This window comes from Cuculus canorus, chromosome 2 (assembly GCF_017976375.1).
Source record: "Cuculus canorus isolate bCucCan1 chromosome 2, bCucCan1.pri, whole genome shotgun sequence".
NCBI classification, from domain to species: domain Eukaryota; kingdom Metazoa; phylum Chordata; class Aves; order Cuculiformes; family Cuculidae; genus Cuculus; species Cuculus canorus.
In genome coordinates, this window is record NC_071402.1 from 114,909,267 (window position 1) to 114,930,390 (window position 21,124).

The 21,124-nt window shown below is 38.0% G+C and overlaps 1 protein-coding gene across 3 annotated transcripts in view; it reads right to left on the reverse strand.

Moving 5' to 3' along the window:
* Positions 1–21,124, reverse strand: part of CPNE4 (copine 4) — a 229,275-nt gene that overhangs the window by 56,772 nt on the left and 151,379 nt on the right. For all 3 annotated transcript variants that reach the window (XM_054058280.1, XM_054058281.1, XM_054058279.1), the window contains exon 8: positions 958–1,056. In XM_054058280.1, coding sequence (XP_053914255.1) covers positions 958–1,056 — 99 coding nt within the window. The remainder of the gene's footprint in view (positions 1–957; positions 1,057–21,124) is intronic.

A 21,124-nucleotide genomic window follows, 5' to 3' on the forward strand; every position in this document is an offset into this window, starting at 1 on the left:
ATGAGCAATATTTGCTAAACTCTAGGTTGTTCTAAGAGCATCAGGAGAAGTTATACAGAAGAACCATAAAAACTTCTTATCTATGGAATAGCCAAACTGCTTACCATTTATTAAACACCTTTTGACTCCACTACCTTTCTATTAACACATTATAAACAGAACCTTAATGGAAAGCCCAAATAAGGCATATTAGGCATTTGATTTTAATTTTGAGATCATCATGAAGCAGTGAATATAAATTATCAGCAGATTTGAAAGCCAACATTTTTAAATCGCCTCAAGAGAATTTAACATAACAAGCACCCTCAGGAGCAAGTAAGAATAGGAAATGACAATTTCTGGAATTAGATACGCCAAATCATTTATCATATTCAATAATTACCATCAACTTCAATTTGAAAAGAACAGGCTGACATAAAGAAGTGAAATTATTAATAAGCTAACAATTTCATTTTCCCTTAGGACTGCAATTCATCAGATATTTAGGAAACTGATTAGTATCATCATGATGGTTTCATAGAACAGCCAGGAATAAGCGCAGCACATGAGAAATGGAGAAAACCAGAGAATGACCCTCTCCCAGTAAAGGCTTCTAGGCCACTAAGAAAATGCTTTGAGTACCCAGACTACATATCTGCTGTGCCATAACAGCGTAGCACCTCATAGAAACCATGTGCCTGGGCTCAAAGGAAATGAATCTTAGCAGAAAAAAGTGCCTGTATAATGTTTTCTAGAAAAAGACTAAGTATTTCAGGGACTGAAGTACAGAAAAGCTTGCTTTTTACTTTTTCAGACTTGCATGTCCAGACAACAGTAAAGCCTATGGGAGAGATCAGCACAAAAACTAACCTTCCAAGAGGTGATGAGGTGATGTCACCAGCTTTATTACAAGATTGTCTGAGGAACACTGCTCCACAAAGCTTACATATTGAGATTGCTTTAGTGGTTTCCACTTACCTGTCTTCCTTCCATAGCCCCTCGCATTTCCTTGAAAGTTGAGCTAAATTCTCCAATGAAGTCATGTTTTCCGTTGGAATCCCAGTCCCAAACTATGCACTGTGGAGGCAAAGGGGAAAAGAACAAAAGAGCACATTTTTCTTCAGATAGAAAACAGGTTTTATTGAAAAATACTACAGGAGAAATTATTATATGCATTGAGTGGAGTGTTAAAATCATATTCCTGTCCAGATCAAAATGAAATGACAAGTGGAATCTCAACACAGGTTGCTACTGACAGGTGTGTGTTATGGAGTTGGCTGATGAAAACAAACTCACAAATTTTAGAAAGCAAGGATTCCTTGACTCCATCTTTTCACTAGGTGTAAAAATACAGGATTACATATATTTTTGCATGTTTATGATCAAATGGTGTCCTGAAGTAAGAGTAATTTACTGCCTTGAAGTGCTTTACAAATATAAATTAATATTCAGAACACTCGTTGCCACAGGCAAATGTGACTATTCTCATTTTTACAGGCAGTGAAGGTGAGGCAATAGTTAAAGAGATAATTTTCTGAAATGGCTTTGAATTTATATATGTAAGTGTTTGTAACCCTATTTTGGTTGTTCTCCAGTGTTGCTCAACAGTGACTATTCAAACCAAATCCTGCTGCCAGTCATTTCTAAATACATGTATAAAAAAGACTATCCCAATGAATTTGAGCGATGAGAATTTTACTTTACATTGCTAAATAAAATTCATCTAGTCCAGACCAAAGCACAAAGCTATAACTGTGTGCTTTGCTAAATACTAATTTTAAAACTGGCCCAAAGACAACAAAGAGGCTCACAACTTAAAAGAACAAAATCCCGAATTCAGACATCTCCCTAGGTAAAGCTGATTTACACTGACAGAATCAGGAGGCCTTTCTGAAAATGTCCTCCTACCAAACACATTTTTTTCTTATTTTCAACGGAGAAATGCCTCAAAGCCACCTGCACTGCCACATGACAAGTGCACTGAAATTTGGCCATTAGATGGCTTTGAGGATAACCTTGAGTCCCTCCTGAGGATGAGAGTCTTCTAGGTCTGTGCACAGGTGTGAGATGAGGATTGTACTGGTGGTAGTAGTAGTGGAGCTCCTTGCTAAGAAAGACAGGAATGACCATAACTGGGGGTGGTGAGGCCTCAATAGTGTGGCACCAGGCTTAACAACAGTGGATTTTATCAGGTCATTTAAGTGTCTACAAGGCTCAGTGCATTTAACCCAGCACTGGTGGTCAGACAACATGAGAAGAAGAATGAAGTTAGCTCCTTGGAGAGTCCTCAAGCCATTTGAAGTTTGCTTGGTTCAAAGGGGTACTTTGAGTTCACCCACTAGGGAATTGAAATCACTAGATCTCGACTGGATCTCGAGTGTTAAATATTTTCAGAAAAGCACTTTATTGACTTCCATGTCCACTGGCTATGCTTTCTAATCAGCCTCAATAATCCAGTCAAAGCTGGCATGTGAGCACTTTGGCAAATCCTTTTTCACTGGAATACCAAACCAGTGTTTTGTAAGTTCACTTTGAGGGTAAGGGGAAAGACCCTAAAGAAAGCCTGAGATAGGGGCAAACTGATTGAATTCTTTGAGTGAGAGCAAACGGACAAAAATCTTTCAGAAGAAAGACTATCTAAAACTCGAAGCATAGGTAGGAAGGTATTTGATCTCTACATCTAAGCCAGTTCTTTATGCTACTAAGTGCCCAGGTACCTTATTTGCCCTTATAGAAGCAACACTGGTGGTGATTTCACTAAATTCATGCCCAGGAGTCCTCCAAGCAGTATATCGCCACTCACATTATCATTTAGCCTCCTTTTTCAATATAAAGACTAGCTTTCTCCTAAACTTTCAGCACTGTTCCTCTTAGCCCCAGGACGAGATTTGGTTCGACGAAGGGGTAATTTCTGTGATCCATATAGAAGATGTGCAGTAGACGCTCAAAGGACTGCCCACAGGGTGAGAGAACAAGCATACCTTTATTGCTACAGACGTTAATCAGTTGAAACAGTTCGGTGGTCAGGCAAAGACTCGGTTCTTGAGCCCTCTATTACTTTTCCATCATATTACCTGCAATTTTACTTACTTTTTATTATACAGGGATCTCAGATAAAAGGAAGATCTCCAGATCAAAAAGTGAAAATATTTTTCTCTAAGACTTGGAGACCATTTTTAGCAGCTTTGACATTGAGTAGGGGTGTGGGTGGAGGGTAGAAGGAAAGAGGGGGGTGTTCCTGTATGTGCTTGTTTATAGGCTAAATTTTATACAACAGTAATCAAATGAGAGTGGGTTTCTGGTTCTGATACTGGTAACGTGGCCTGGAACAAACTCAGGCACAGTATTTTCATCATTAACAGCACTGGTGAATTCTTTATGATGAAATCTTCACTAATAATCACTCTATGCTTATTATCAATTGCAATTTCTAGACAAGCTGGTAACAAAAGAAATCCAAGAAAAAATAATTTAATTTACAAAAAAACTCTTGAAACCATTTTTGTGTCATAGAGCTTGAAAGAGCTTAATTTTCTTCTTTCTATGAGATTTCTTGTAATATAAATTAATCAATTTTTATTAAAATTACTTTGTAAATGTTTAATAAACAAATGGATTTCACAGATGAAACATGACTTTAAAAGATACCCTTTTCTGTAGTGATTGTGAAAATTATTTAAGATTCTAAAAGTAATGTTAAGTAAAAAGATTTGTCAAAGTTCCATAGCAAAATTCATACAAATGTGCAAAAAGTATAGTTGTATTAATGCTGGCATTAATGTTTTTGAAAAAAGGGTATTTATCAAAGAAAAAACCCAACCCTTACTGTGAAATTTTCCAACTAGATTTAGTTTTTAGGTTCTGTCTTTAAATGTCAATGGAGCATAAATATAAGACATGGTGTGAATTTTGAGGTTGTCCTGTGCAGGCACAGGAGCTGGACTCAATGATTCTTGTGCGTCCCCTCCAACTCAGGACATTCTATGATTCTATGCTTCTATGTGACCCAAGGTTTTGAAAAACCTCCAAGACAAAGTACTTCAAAAAAATTCTGTTAGAATGCTAGCTCTTATGAAGAGGGAAAAGCTCTGAGTGATGATTTACGGTTAGAAATTTAACTGGAGATGAGCAAACTTAAATTACATTTAAAATGTCCACCCAACTGCTTGTTTCTTTCAAGCTTGTGGTTTTCTAACTTCAGCTTTCAGAAAGCCAGATGGTACTTTAATCTCCGTATTGGCTTCACTGAAATGACAAACAATTACAGAATTATCTCAGTGCTATTTGCACAATTAGAGTTAAGGGAGAAAGGGGATTCCTGCAACTACATCCATTACTACTTCTTTTCCTTTTTTATTTTTTACCGAGTTTTGCATCTGGCCATGGAAATTAATTGTTGGTCTCCAAAAAACATGTTGTACATTCAGCTGCATGTGAGAGTTACTTCTGAAACTTATAAATACAGAAGTTTTTATAAAAGCCTACTCAGACAGAAGAAATAAACAGGGAAGAACCTTTGGAAGTAATCTAGAATCGGGTCAAAAACAGAGGTGATAACCAAAGGATTATTTCCCTATGAAACACTTTTGGTGGGTTTTTTTGCTTTTAAGAAGGCCCTATATGCTTTTCAAATCAAATCCTCCATAAATCATTCATTTTAATGTCCTTTTGGATCTGTACTCTTACTGTTTGCTTAAGCAGGTGATTAACAGTATAACTACACTCTATTAAAAGTCTCATTAATTTCAGGAGGCTATCCATAAGCTTAATTTTAAATACCGGTAAACAAGTGTTCAGATAACTGGTGACAGAATTCAGTCTCTTGCTTCTTGGTTACAAGCTTAAATGCAGGGAATAAAAACTTCTGTCTAATGCTGCATGGTGACAGGATAGCCCTGACTGCAACAATGGAGAATTTCTTTCATCCCTGCATGATTCTTCCTCCGTCCCCCAAAGACCTGCTGACTGCAGGGAGAGGAACACTGCTTCAGAGCCTCTCAAGGAAAGGCGCTATGCCTGACGGAGCTAACCGGTAGATTCAGTTAAGAGAGCAGAAGATCGCTTCTGGGTATTCACATCTTCATTCCTTCAGATTTTCTTGTAAATGCCACAAAATAAAAATTTCCTTTCACCCCGAAGTTGAACTTTTCACCGCAGAAAGAATGGACAAAGGTATATTTTAAAAAGAAAATAATATCTCAGGTGGATGCAGAATAGAAATTTTCCCTGGTTTTATTTCTGTTCTGCTTTTTCACAATACTTTCACTACAAAGGGAAATTCTGAGCAGCATGCAAGAAAAATTGCAGTGGTACTGGAGCTCCAACAGCACAGGCTTCTCTGGCTGAATTTCCTAGTGCTTCCCAGAAGCTGACAGCTAGATTAATCCTGCTACCTCTGTGTGAGCAAAAATCACTTGAACAATTTCTGATTTTAATTATATTTCACAAAACTATGATCTGGACCATCCTCCAGCTCCAGGCAACACTGATGTTCTATGATGTGATGGTGCCTAGATAAAAACATTTCTCTATCCAATGTCTCCTATGGAGTGTGGCGGTTTTCGTGTTTGATAATTCAACAGCAAAGAAAGAATTCCTATCTCAGATCCAGACCATATGAAAAAACCCACAAAGTTTATTTTTTAGAACTTAATTTCTGTAATCTGACGTGAGACAAGAAAGTGGTCTTCCATGTCCCAGTATGAGAGTCAGACTATGTTTTCAGTAAGCAAAATTCTTGTATAATTGTCATAAAATAATTATTCCCATGCTCACCATCCCACCTAGCTTCAACCATAAGGAGAATTAAGTAAGAGAAAAGACTGACTACTGCAAGCATGCGTCTGTGTGTCTGTAGGTGCTGAGATTGTTTTCCCTATACACCTTCAGGGGAAATGCTTCAAGTGAAATGCTTCATCCCCATTATGTAGTCACGATGAGAGAACTATGATATACAGCACCTTTGGGCAGGCGTAATGGAGAGACTTGTAACTAACCTCACCATTTATGAACCAGCCCAAAACATGCTCCAAAAGTTAGTTTTCAAATGACTGGCAATGAGTATCATGACTAAATCCTATCTGGAGGTAGCTGACAGACAGACCATGGAAATGTACTTCAAGAAAATAATCCATTTAAGTTTCCCTCAGCTGGCCAGACACTGCAGATTATAGCATGCACAAAACCAGCAAAAAGTAGAAAATTCTCAGTCTTTTCAGCCTGGGTTTCTCCAGCTTTGCTTCTGCTCAACATCCAATTATGAAACCTTAGTATGGCTTGTGCTGGTCCTACCTTGCCACCTAGCTGGAGAGGTACAGCGTTGGACAGCCTACGAGCAACATAACAGCTTACTTAAAATGTTTCACTAACTTGTGACAAAAAGATACCAGCTTGGGTGGGACAAAAGATCAAATCCTGGGTTCACTCTCCAGCTGCTTTGTGTTAGCAGAAGAGTGTACTGGCCAGAAAGGCAGCTATCTCAAGCAGCCAGAATAATCCCTGTAATAAGAGGCTCCCTAGTCTTATCTGGCTCTGATGCACGTGAGATCCTTATTCATATATTGCATTAAAAAGGAGATTTCACTGTGTGCTGTTACTTCAGTAACCCTGGCACAATAATTAGTAGAAGGGATACCTTTCAAGGAAAATACTTCTCTTTGTCCATTAAATACCTATAATCCCTAGCTAGGTTTTAGTGATGACAGTACTAAACAAGAGTGGTTTAAATTCCAAACAAAAACTGTCTTGGGTGTCTTTTCCTCGCATTTCTGTGAAAACGCTCATTTTGGGACACGGATGTAATAAATCACAGCCCAGTCAGTTATAAAGTTTCTACCAATCAACTCTAAACTAAAATAATACCGCATTAATTTTCAGGTAAGAGTTCAGGTAACATTTACTACCTCCCAAAGAAATGAAGTGTTGAGGCCAATGTGAGTGACTTGCTTTACTTCCAGAAACAATGAGCTACAGGAGGTATGAGGTGGCAAAAGGCTACAAAGAGAAACTCTTATTTGGTTCATTCTCTAGGATCAGTGATAACATTGGAAAAAAAAAAAAAGGGCTCCAAAAAGCTAGAGAAGGTGAAAAAAAAATATTCTCAGAAAAAAATATTACTTCATAATTAAAGTTATTTTTCTGGAAAAGTCTATCTCTCATAAGGTTTATTATTACTTGATAACAAAGTAAGCCTCCTACTGTACCTCCCTAAGGTTAGCATACCCCTCTTGGAATACTTCAAAGAAGATCTTTTTATAGGACGGGCATTATTCATCACCTACCCATTCTCCCCACTTCTCTATGAGAAATGCTATGCAAAACCTTCAGTACAAAAGCTTAACCACTTCAAGATATTCTGTTTCTGTAGCCATGATGTTCCAAAGCCAAATTCTACATTATACACATCACAAGTCTGTGTTACACGCTGGAAAATATTTGTACAGGAATCTGGTCTTTCCTGCAGTATGTGAAATTCTTCACTCTTTTTTGGAGTGGTTTTTTTTTGTTTGTTTGTTTAGTCCAAGCTGGTCATCATAGTTTTATCCTTTCAGTAGTTGTGCTTCTCCAAAAACCTAAAATAAAGTTTTGATGGCTCATTTCAGATTTCCTCTGAAGCTGGGCCCCAGTGAGAATGGAGTGAACCATCTGAAATGAACCCATGTTTCTTGCAAGCCTCTCATGGGCTAAAGTAAAGCCTTCTTCAGAGCACTGTAGATAAAATATTTGAACTTTCCCCTGTCAGAAAGATTGCCTTGATTCTCCAAACTAAACTACACAAAAAAACCTGGACCAATGGCGAAACAGACCTCACACACTACACTATTAGTGTGCAGCCTCTGTGGAGCCAACCTAGAAACAGCTTCCAAAGTTTTCTTTTTGTTTACAGATCCTTGTTCTTTTTTAAAATGACATCTTCTGTTCTGCCAAGTTTAGAAGTACTGATGGTGATCTACCAGCATAGCTGAGTTTGCTGCACAAGCATTAGGCAAAACCTTGGCTCCACTGCAGGCCATGAGACTTTTCCTATTAACTTCAACAACTGCTAGGATTTCATCAGTAACTTTGTGTCTCCTATACATAGATGGTGGTAATTGATATGTTAGAAGCTGACAGAGTTGTATTAGATTCAGATCCTCTGCCTACTGAAGGAGACTTAAGACACATACTCATTGATAGCTTCCTCTTGGTTAATGGCAAGTGATTCATCATTCCCTTCGACACACTGCAGGAAGTATAGAACCCAAAACACAGCCCAAACAGAAAGAAAATAATCTTTTTGTGGATCTAAGCACATGGGAAGTTTGGTTTTAAAATAATCTGCCTGGGAGAAAGGAAAAGGGAAGGGAAGGAGAATTCTTATTTTTCTACAAAACCTGGCAGGTTCTCTGATTCAGGATCAGAGTGAGTGAGTCATATTTTATTGATGGCTGTGATATGACACCAGCCTGAGCCTATTCCACTTCTTGCCAAATGAAGACATGTGCTGTTTACAGAACCATCATCACCAAGCCAGTCTCTCCACACCATCGTTGGAGATTTGAACACATCAGTAGTGGCTCAGCAACACACAGAGGCCTGACAGTTGGATATTGGCTATTCTCGACAGTTCACAGCACGTAAGAACTATCAGGGCAATTCCAAACCCAACTACTTAAAACTGCGGCTTTTTGAGTACCTTTATTTGAAATTACAAGGATGCCTAGAAGCTTCAGACATAGATCTTTCACCCTGCTCAGTGCTTCCAGAGGAACCCCAGAGATACTCCTCTGAAACAGAGAAATATGCTATCATAAGTGACATCATTTGAGGGTCAATTTATAACTGGATTTTCAGTGAGACTGTAGGTTTCGATGGTGACAACATAAGTAAGCTTCTACTTTGCCATCACAGTTAGGCTTATACAACAAAATCCTCAGTATGTATATAGGTAATTGCAGTTACTAATCAGGTTCAGCATAGATGCATACCTTCATTTGCAGCCTGGACAAAAATAGAGGTCTGTGCAGTTGCAATGCAGACCTATAAATTTATTAGAAACTGCACTCTCTTTATGTTAAGGGCAAAGAACTCCAGATTAGTTACAACATTTCTTTTTTTTTTAATCTTCTCATCCAAAACACCCTTAGCAACTTAATATGCAACTCAGAAATGAGAGAATTTTTCAGTATCCTGCTCGCACTCATGAAAACTTAGTTGTCCAATAATGAGTACGGAGGTTGGAACATTATCAAAGCAGACATAAAATGGTAACTGTCCATCTGAACACATGAAACTCCAGTTTTGAAGATTACATCTTTGGCCTACAAGTCCATAAGATAAAGGACAACTGTTTTCACCTATGAAATGATAAACAAAAAACCAATGGCAAAACGTAGAAAAAGCAAAGACTTCTGCAAACTCTGTCCTACGGCTCTTCTGGTGCTTCATCAGTGAGATCACTGATCAAAAAACAGATGGTTTTCTCAATGAGCATCATTCTTTTTAGTTCACAGCCTGTTCTGTCTCTACGCAAAACAATCTTATCATTATTATTGGGTGTGTACCAAAAAGCTCTCAGACAGAACAAGACTCTGTCCAGTTCCCACTGTCTACTCTCATTTCCTAAAAAAGCTCAAGTTAGATTTATCTTGCACTCTGAAAGATAACAGATAAAAATCAACTATTGCCCTGTATCTTGAGCAGGAAAGGACCACGATGACACTTGGCAGAAAGATCACAAAATGCTCTTCCCAACCACTGCAGCATGAATCTGTCCCCAAACAACACTTGCAATAATGATGAGTGTTTATACAAAATGACTGATTACACTGTTCTTTCTGTTGTCAATCAGTGGGAGAGTTAATTACATGTCTCTTGAACATCATTCCAAAAGAATGACCTGGCAAACGGCATTGGGTTTAACGGCCCTGAACTGGTCACTCTATTCAGTGGATGACACCACAGTATAAATATCAGTGGAGGTGGATCTTCCCAATTATGAGTAATTTAAAGAAATAAGACTGGTGGAGGTTTCAAATTTGGAAAGTTTTTACTATAAAGTAGAGAAGAAATCAATTAAGAAATGCAAAGACATTCTAAATATTTATCAAAACAATATTCTAAACTATGTTTTCTAAGGAAAACGAAGAGATGAAATAGTTAGATTCCTAGGTTAAGCAGAGACACAGTGCATAGACCACTGTAACTGAAGTGGCTAAAGTAACATAAGAGGTCAAGGTTAAAGGTTAAACCTAAGCTTATCTATAGTGTAAAGGTCTGAGAATAAAAGTCACAATTCATTATCTCATATTACGTATTAGATTTTTTAAATACATCCTTGTGAAATGGTAGCTGAATATTTTGCACTTCTTCTAGCAGCCATCAATCAGTGGGTGTAAATGATCTAGTGTCTGGGGGGGGTGTTCTGTTTTTTTGTTGTCGTTTTGTTTTGGTCTGTTTTCTTCTGAGCTACATTTAGTGCCTCCACCCAAACGTACTGTTGCTTCAAGGTGAATCCTCCATACACCCCCTCTTGATTATTGCACCAATTATGTATTTTAAACTCCCCCTCTAGCCTCTTTCAGGACTGCTTTTAAGTTACATTTCTGGCCAGAGTCTTATTTTATGTCCTGTGATATATTTTGTGTTGAATTCATCTCATGCACCAACACTGAAAGCATATCCATGAAGAATCTAAAACCCTGCACTGCTACAAAGTCCTGCGGCAATGTATTGTCAAAGATTTCTGGTAAGAGTTAAATTAAGATCAAGACATGATGTCTGGATCTTTCAAAAAAGATCACGTCAGCTAAATAGCAGATATTTTCCTTGGAAGCTTATGAACAAGCTAAACCTTTGAAACAGTACACTGTTGACATTTACTGTATTTTTTATGTAATTGCTAAGATCTTTGGGGTTTTTGTATACGTACAGTAACCTAGTTTCTGGTTTTTGTTCTGGTACTGGATAGATAATAAGACTTTAACAGATTACATTAACTGCCTGTCTAAATCTATAAAGAATTTCTTTCCTATTTGTATTCTACTTGTATCCATTCAAGTGTTTAATAAATGCTGTCCATAATTATGAGATCTCAGTAACTCATACTTTCTAGGTTTATCTCTTTCTATAACAATGGATGTGACTCTTCATAGAAACAAACATGCTCTATGGTGGGGTGGAAGCTTGAGGGGGAGCTTACTGGGAAAACTGGCACAAACCCAGGGAGCTCTTGCATTTGCCAATCAGGCTTGTTTCCAACACGTCTTGAAAATCAGGAATGCAAAGACTGGAAACCCAAAGTGTCCAGCACCACCGTTACTCTAGATGACTGGCAGACCTTGTAGATATGGGCATGTACTGATGGGCTGAACACAGCAGCCTCTTCTGAAAGAACACTTTGTAAAGACTGAGGCATGGAAGAGAAAAACTGTGGTGAAAAATATGCTGAGGAAAACAGAACCACTGAGTTTCCACACGGGTGAAATGATCTAGAAACCAGATGAAAGCCTAAGCCTAATGAGGTAATTGAGTGTTTTGCTAGAGCATCTAGTGAGGCCAGATTCTTTCCCCATGGAGAAGATGAGATACCTTGGAATATATATAGATCTATATATCTAAACTACAATCTAGCATATTGTATTTCTATCTTAATATAAAGAATATAAAATAAATTTATAAAATACAGTAGATATAGTATCATACCTAGTATCACATATATTATATGATACACATAAAGTCCAAATCAACATCTACAATAGAATATTAATCTTGTTTTATATGAATCCTTCTCTACTTCCTGAACAAGGAATCATGATGTTGTGTAAACACTGACTCATAAGAAAACTCAGCTACATCTACTGGAACTAAATGAAGGAATCTGACAGCTTTCTGTGAGTGCAACAGTATTTTGAAGAGACAAATAGTCTGCTGCACACAGAATGCTCTAGAAAGTAGTTGCTTTAAATCATTATTGTGACATCTTTTGCCAAATATGCAAAGCAAACCATGTGCAAACAGTAATTTATTTGATCAATTTTGTCTCCTTCCCTCTTCTGAGACATCTACAAAGGGATGATGATTTTTGTGAAATGATATATTTATTTTGAAGAGTTCCTGTGCTTATCCTGTTTCTCACTTGTGAGCAACTTGCTGCGTCTAAGTGAAAGTTTGAAGTTTGGTACTAATAAACAACAACAAAACTCTGACATATTCACAATGAAGCAACATAAAGATCCCAAAGTGTCCAGAATCAGTGGTGAGAAGCCCAATATTAAGATTTTCAGAAAGGAAATGCCCACTCAAATTCTGTTCTTGGCATGTTTTAGAGTGACAATAAGAGGTAATGTTTTTTAGTATCAAGTTTATCTTTGGGATTACTCTGTTTGCATTGAACTAACACATTTCTAAGAGATACTTAGCAGTTTTTGAAAATAATTCTGTATCCAAACACCTTTCCTCCTTCAAAATAAGTAAATAAAGATTAATGCTAGTGAAGAAACTGACACATGGCTATCATCAGTGGTATATGAATGAGGTGGCGGAGATATACCTTTGCCCTACCACAAAGCACCAAGGTTTTGGCAAAAGAGAATAGTGAAGACAGACACTCTGAGCTGTACTGTGGCTGGCATTGACATTATTTGAGTGAATCCCTAGTAAGGGGGTTACAGGCTGGGTGTTTCAGTACAGGTACCAACCTCCAGATTCAAGACGGGATCAAAGCTTGCTGCAAAAAAATTCTGCTGCAACTCCAAGCGCTGCTGCTACACCTGAAACGTGCCAAAATACTTCTTCAAAGGACAAGAGAGCTGACCCTGTTTACTGGCCTGATTCCAGCACAAGCAATTAAATTTCTACCATCTCAACAACCCCTGCGGTTCCAACTGGAACAGTGTTATTTGCTGCTTCCTCCCCTGAACTGTCGCAGAGCGTTTCTGTGTCCTCTTGAGGAGTTGCTGCAGTGAACCCCCAGAGATGGCTGTCTAACAGCAGCAGATGAAGCCTTGCTCACATGCAAAACTTTGCCTTTACTGTGTTGAAAGCAACTAAGGGCTAAAACCTTCACTGTTTATTGTTCTACTATCATCTCTGACCACCCATAGAAAATTATTGAAGATGTTTAAGTTGTGAAGAGCAACTTAAAATATTTACACTTCCATGGCAAAACAGCACAGAAGAATAAACTAAAAACATTAGTACTTATCTACTCATTTTCTGTTTCCTTCTCTGCACTTCAAATCAGTTACCAGAATACATAGGAGCAATGAGATGAAACAGAACAAAACGCTGACTGCCTGTAAGCTTTCTGTAAAAATAAACCCCGTACATTTCAGTATGCTTGCTCTCAAGTTAAAAGCACCCACTAACACACCCCAGGCTAAAGAATACAAGATCGAATGGGAGAAAAATAGCATTATTATCATAGTGGAGAATTTTTATAGGATATAAGCTCAGCAATTCTTACTGGAAAAAAGCAACAATGCCAGTTACTAATGGGTTTAGCAGAAGGCTTGGGTGTTTTGAGAATGCAAGGAAATGCAGCATTTTGGAAAAATAAGAACTTCAGTAAGGAATGTAGCCAGTATTCTAAAAACCAGACTTTCAAAAGGTGGCTCTATATTTGCACTCCAAAAAAAACTGTACAAAGTAACAGTGCATGGCTACCTAAGTTCCTTCTCTGAATATGCAACTCGGTATTCAGATTGCATAAATAAACCAAAATTATGTCACAAATAACTGGATGGGAATAAAAAGAGCCCCGGTTAGAACTGAGCTGATAATTCCCTAATGTCAACATTTTGTCAGATTAATGTGCAATTTCCTTTGCGTTCAGGAAAATGATGTAGGTGTGGACATTCTTTCATTAGTCTATTAGGTGAATTACGAAGCTATCATTAAAATAATTACCAATGGAAGAAGAAGAATCAAACATTTAATTCAATGTAATTAGAACCCCTATTTCCTCCTCATGTGGGTGATTTATCTCACTATGACTAAAGGAAGAATGTACACTTCAGTAAAACATGTGCCTGTATCAATAGGTTAGCTATCAAACAATGATCGCATTTCAGTAAAAAAGAGACCCTACATAGAGAGGAATATTCAGACAGAATAAAGTGATTATTCTAACTGGTAAGCAGTTATTCTCCTGAGACTATCTACAAAGAAAAAAATACAAGTCAAAAATTCCAGCTTCATCCTTTTAAACAACTACAACTGGAACAAATAGGATTTTTTACTATCTCTGCTACTTCATCATGTTCCTTCTTCCAGTTTTCCAAATTGTATGTTTGCACACTGGCTCTGTACACTACTTTTTAGAAATACATTTTCATACATCCATGCAAAGCACAAATGTACTATATCTTTAACAACTGTGAAAAGGAGATGGAAGAAAAGCATTGAAAAATAAATCAAAATCTACACATTAAAACTAATAATAATAAAGAATTCATAGCAGAATACTCAGTAGCTGGGCATCCTTTGGCACTTGGAGACAGGTTTCTCTACAAAAAAAAATAGAAGAGAAAATCCCACTGGATAGATGACAAAGACACAAAACCCCAACATTAATCAGTTATTCATTCTGAGTTTTCCCTGTTAAAAGAAAAGAAAAAAAATCTCTTCAGTTCAAACACAGTTTACAGAGTACAGCCTCTTCTTATCTGTGATGTGTGCATGGGGACTGACATATGCACTGAAGTGTTTTAGCAGGTTCCAGCACAGTATCATAAAGAGCTACAGAGAATCATGTTACTGAGCTTTTATTGGATGCCCCTGACATGTCACCAATGCAAAGATTTTGGTTTCATTGACTTCATTTTCAGGGAAAATAGTAAGAATTTTAAACTCTTATTATGGTAACAGAAATAAAACAGCTTTTCTTAAAACGCAGCAACTTCTACAGATGACTGATTATTGTTATCCGTCTCGTTACTGTATTCAACGTTTTTATTATTGTTAACCACATTATCAGAAAGCACTTGTACAAGGCTCTGGACTGCAGGTGGCACCATTATGTCATTATGAAAGGAAACAACATAATTCCTGAGACAAGTAGGCAGCACAGAGGAGTCTAACCTACTTAGTGAGTACTCTATGAATATAAAGTATGCAATCTAATACTAGTCATATATAGGAGAAACAATTCTCTTAGACGAAGAACAGAGGGTATTATCTGATGCAAACTGTCAACATTAGCTGAAGTAAATACCAGCTGAGAATGTCCCATTGACCTTCAATGCCCTTTGGATAGGGGTCTCAAAAAGAACACCTAAGAAAAAAAAAATTCTGCAAGTGTAATAGTGTAAGGACTCTGTCTTTAAAACAGCTGGTCAAGAGTAAAGTAGATGCCACAGTGCAGTTAATTATGCTATGGAGTGTGACGGAATAAAGAGCAGATATAATGATAAAACACCAACCTGTGACATTTTCAGGAATGTTACTATGTGAAAACATTGCTTACAAAGTACTGATGAAATTGTAGAAGTATTATATTCATATTTAAAAAAATGAACAAGCAGCATACCAGGAACCCATCCTGTACACACCTACCATCCTCCCAAATGCTGAAGCTATTCTATGTAAAGATAACGAGAATTTTATGGTGGAGTTGGCAGCAACAGGATGCTGGCTTTGCACGGCTACTTGAAAAAAACTGGGAAGTCTATCACCACTTACCTTATTTTGTGCTATGATTTATGTGAAAAATACACTAGACCTGTGCCTAAATGTAAATCACCCAATGTAGAGCACTAACTGCAGAAGCTCTGCAGTCAGCACAGACTTTTCTTCACCTTTCACTTGCACACACAGAAATATTTCCAATTTGTGATGACTCTGCTGTGTACAGAAACACTGATTCCCAGGAGACTGCTGTGGATCACTCAAAAGAGGTACCTTTTGCTAGCAAGGAGACCAGAAAGCAAAGTGTACAGCACACAAAAGCACTCACTTCCACTAGGTGTGCACCAGCATGTCAGCAATTAGCTTCACTGTCTTTCAGGTTTCCTGCAGTAGCATCGGGAGGAGTTTTCTAAGTCAGTAACAGCTGTCGATCTCCCTGTAAGCTAACCCCCACCTACTAGTTTGGTCAATTATTTCAGAGCTGTATAAACTGTCCCAGGGAGACCTTCTTTAGACGGAGGAAAAATATTGTTGCTTAGCAGTCAGTCAGTTAACAGTCTAGATATTAAGGTGAGGCTGACTAGTCAGTGGGGACTCTCAAGTGGAAAGATGAAATCCATGGTTGAATCTCTCAGGAAATATAAAGAGAAATAGGTAAATAACCTTTTATATTACTGGGCCTGAAGGCACTCAAGGCTCAGAGAAATCTGTATTCCAGATAAGTAACATCATATAGAATTTTTTTTAATATTTGTCATACATTTTTCTTTCTGACTGCCCACAGGGCAGTGTTAGACTTAATTCCAGTAATGTACAGAGAGCTGTCCTTAATGGAGATTCAAATCACTGAAAACGCATCTTGGACTTCAAGTAGATTGCTCATTTTGAAGTCATAATTTCATTTCAGTATTGCACTACACAAATACAAGCTGAAACAAACTAGAAAACTGCAGAAAGATATCAACTTGTTACGCATGATTAAATTCTCACCTTACTGCTGCATCCAGTTAGAAAATAAATGTATGTACAATACATATTGTACATATTCTTCATATTCTGAAATGACCTGTGCATACCAAAGCATAAGATGCAGTGTCTGGAACTTCTGGAATAATTTGAAGCCAGGAGTTAATTGTAATTTTTTTTTTTGCTTTTCTTTTAAAAGGAGGTAACAATAATCAAGCTGGCTATGTACTATTTTCAGATATGCTAATGATGAGGTCTTCAAGAATGAGCTGTTGCTCCTTTTAAAGGGAATCATTTTTATTAAGCATTGTGGGCTCCTCATGCTATGGCCTCAAGTTGCACCAGGGGAAGTTTGGATTGTACATTAGGAAAAATGTCATCACTGAAAGGGTTATCAAGCACTGGAATGGGCTGCCCAGGGAGGTGGTTGAGCCAGCATCCCTGGAGATGTTAAAAAGACAGGTAGATGAAGTATGATTTGGGGATATGATTTAGTGGTGGACGAGTACGGTTGGGCTTGATGATCTCAAAGGTCTTTTCCAACCTAGCCATTCAATGATTGTAAGACATTCTAATTACAATCATAGAATCAATTCTTTTCTTCAGCCCACAGCCAGGCTGTCCTGCTTATCTCTAAGGACCTGCCTGATGCACCTGTCCTCGATAGCATATAAGAAACCTTTTTCTAATGAGAGCATAGCAGAAATGTTTTCCTCTCCCTGAAGGGCCTTCAGGGTTTCAGATGCCTCCCTCCTTCTATATTAGGACAAACCCAAAACTGTTGACATTTCTCTTAATAACTGAGGGAGGGAACAGAAAACAGTCTTTCTGCCCTGTAGGTCAGACATTTTCTGCTTTGACTTCCTGCTCCATCATTTTCCCTACTTTGCAGTGACAGGCTTTATCCATTGCAATAGAAGCTATTTGAGGCTTCTGCTCAGTGCCTCTCTCTTATTCTTCTCTGTTGGAGCCGCTTTACTTTGCATAAATCTTTAAATATTTATTAAGGCAAGGTTTTGAACCTGCATTTCCCACATCAAAGGAAAGCATTTAAATATCGAATGATAGCATCAGCCTTTCTCTTGTTCACACCCTCCAGTTCAATTATACATTGTGGATCTTCTTCAATAGAAGAGACTGGTAAAATCAGCTTGCAATTAGCCAACATGTGAATGAGTTGTATTCAAATGGCTTTTCAACATCACAGCCAGCTGTTCAGGGCAATGGGATCTTGCAGTGCTATCTTTCTTTCTGTCATTCTAACCAGAATTTCCCATCCTGACTGAAATATTTCTCACGGAAAATTTTTATCAGAATAAGTGTATTTCCACAAATTTTCAGATGCAGTTAAATCAACCTCTTCTGGTGAACAATTGTCGATGGAAAACACCTATTGATGCTTAGCAGCCACCTTGCAGCACTCCTGGGTGTCACGAACATGTGGCAGCACATCCTGGCTCTAACATTGATGGGATGTCAATTAAACTATTTACGTACACATTTACACTCTTCCCATCCACTAGCCCTAGGGGAAAAAATGGACTTAAGGCACCAAAATTCTTGGCTATGCTGCCCCTGTGATGATGTCCCTGCATTAAACCAGCAGTGTGTTGCGACTTGTCCCAGGTATTGTAACACATTTAAGATTGACCTCCTGGAGTCCTGTGACTAAATCTCAACTCACAGTTGAAAAAAAGTCATTCTTCATACACACAAGAAGCCTGAAAACCTGAACAGAAGGTAAGCAATAATATTTAAAAATGTAATGCTATCATTTCAGTTGTGTAACTTCCTGAGATCTGATTAATTATTTCAAACAACGGTAGTTGGCAGTATTATCTGAGGTATGGGCAGGGTGTAGGCTTTAGTTTCCCTAGTTCTATCCAGGGTGTTTGTACTGTTACTAACCATCTTCATGTCATGAGTATATAAAATAATTCACTGTAAAATATTTCAAAATCCTGGAAGGAAATGCTCTGAGTAAGTACTAAGTAAATGTGTTAAGGAGAGATACATTAGTTCCACACACTGAAGTTGTGAAATAAAGGAATGTACTTAATGAATGCACAAGAAAGCAGGAAAGAAAAGGAATAGCTTCTTTCAGTGGTTATGACTCTTAATCTTTCATTCACTCACATAAAAATGGCTATTTATTACCACAGCATACCAGCTGAAGTTACAGAATCAAATGGAGTTAGCAGAAGTGTCTTCTAGTGATGTGCTCTCACTGTTAGAAGATCTTGTCTTTCAGTAGTACTGAAAAATACCATACGAATTCATCTAACGTGACAATTAACCACCCCCTACCAGGAACAATGATCCTTGCCTCTATTTTGTAAAATTTAACAAGTCAGTCAATTTAACAGACAGTTTAGTGTAGAGGGTCCCAGATGTATATCTAGACAAAAATAATAAAGATGAGATACAGAAATAGCTTCACAAATGAGAATTTTTCATCAGAGACTTGTGATTTTGATCCCTCCAGCTTAAGATCCTTCAAGGCATTTTTCTGAAAGTGCTGAGAACATACCCCTTTGAAAAGCCAAATCTTCCTAGACTGCCTCAGGTTAGGTGCACAAAAATAAGTGGTACTTTTTAAAAAAGCTAGCCCAAATTCTCCAGTGTATTTCAGTTAAAAGCATTTGAATCCGACTTAGGTCACTTGTTTTCAGTTTAGTTTCATCTTAGGGACAGAGCTGGGAGATCTAGCTTTCATTTTTATTCTCTTGTTCTACATATTCATCTAAGAGAAATAGTGTTAACAAGGTCACTTGAATTCAAAATGTTAAGGTGCCTTCCAGGCTAAATTATTCTATATTTTTGTAGTCATCTATGAGTATCTAGATGTAAAATATTAGCAGAAGACCACGTAATTACTCTCTTTTGCCAGGCATGACCCCTGAAACCTAGGGAAGTCTATTACACAATGACTCAGTATAGACCCAGTCCTGAAGAACATCTGCAGTCTCATAGAAAGATTTGGGTTGAAAAAGACCTTAAAGACCGCCTTGTTGAACTTCATGAGGTTAGCACAGGCTCACCTCTCAAGTCTGTCAAGGTCTCTCTGGATGGCATCTCTTCCCTCCAGCATGTCAACCACGTCACACAGCTTGGTGTCATCAGCAAACTTGCTGAGGGTGCACACAATCCCACTGTTCATGTCTCCAACAAAGATATTAAACAACACTGATCCCAATACTGACCTCTGCGGAATGCCACTCATTGCTGGTCTCCACTTGGACACTGCACCATTGACCACACCTCTTTGAGTGTGACCATCCAGCGACTATCCACTGAGTGGTCAATCCACCAAACCTGTGTCTCTCAAATTTAGAGACAGTGTCAAATGCTTTGCAAAAATTGAGGTAGATGATATCAGTTACTCTTCCCTTATCCACCAATGTTGTAGCCTCATTGTATAAAGCCAACAAATTTGTTAGGCATGATTTGTCCTTAGTGACGTCATGCTGGTTGTCATTAATCACCTCCTCATTTTCAATGTACCTCAACAGAGTCTCCAGGAGGATCTGCTCCATGATCTTGCTGGGGTCAGAGGTGAGACTGACCAGCCTGTAGTTCCCCAGGTCTTCCTTTTTTAAAAGTGGGAGTTACGTTTTCCCTTTTCCAATCAGTGGGAACTTCACCAGACTACCATGACGTCTCATGGACAGTGGCTTAGCAACTTCATTTGCCAGGTCTTGGTAGGCTGGGATCCACCTGTTTCTCATTAACTGAGATGTAACAGCCATTCTCAACAGCAGAGAATCGTATAGAACAATTAAGCCCCTTTTTGAAAATCACTGAGAAGCAATGGAGACTGCAAATGAAAAGGAGATTCACATCACCTCTCAAAAGAAACCCCTGAAAAAAAAGGAGTCGCATTGAAATGTCTCTGGTAGACATTTCATCTGGTAGTCTGCGAGGTAAGTAGAGATACTAGAGGACAAGCTAGGCTAAAAAGCACTGGAAAGCCAACACAAAGCAGGAAAATTTTGATTCAGCAGAAAAGAACTTGAAAGCATGAGCAAAGAAACTGCCTGCTGCTTGACTATTGCATTCAGAATAGCAGGACTTTGCACATTTTCAGTTAAAAAAAAAACAAAACAAACCAACAAGACCTAATCAGAAGTACTCTTGAGTTCTGAAACAAATGCCCCTCTCCATGATCTTTAACTACAGCATGGATCAAGAACTTTTCATTAATCGCAATGCAGTGGAGATGGGTCATAAGCTGGAAACCAAATAGAAAGCAAGCTACTGACCATTTTATCTCAGAGCAATTTTTTTTTTTTTTTAAAATGAGGAATTGAGGAAAGAGAGAAAATAAGCTGATAGTTTGGTTTTTTTCCCCCCCATCTACTACTAGGTCTTTTTTATAGATAAAAACCTTGAGGTCTAGAACAGGAAAAGACACTAATGAATTACTACTAGCATTGCAGCACCACATGAAAAATTCTCAAGGAGAAGAAGCTTTAGGAAGGTTCTTCAGCCTTTGAGAAACCAAAATGGAGTATAAAATAATTCATGTATTAAGTGGTGTTTTTAAACTTCAAGTACAATTAATTTTGCTTTA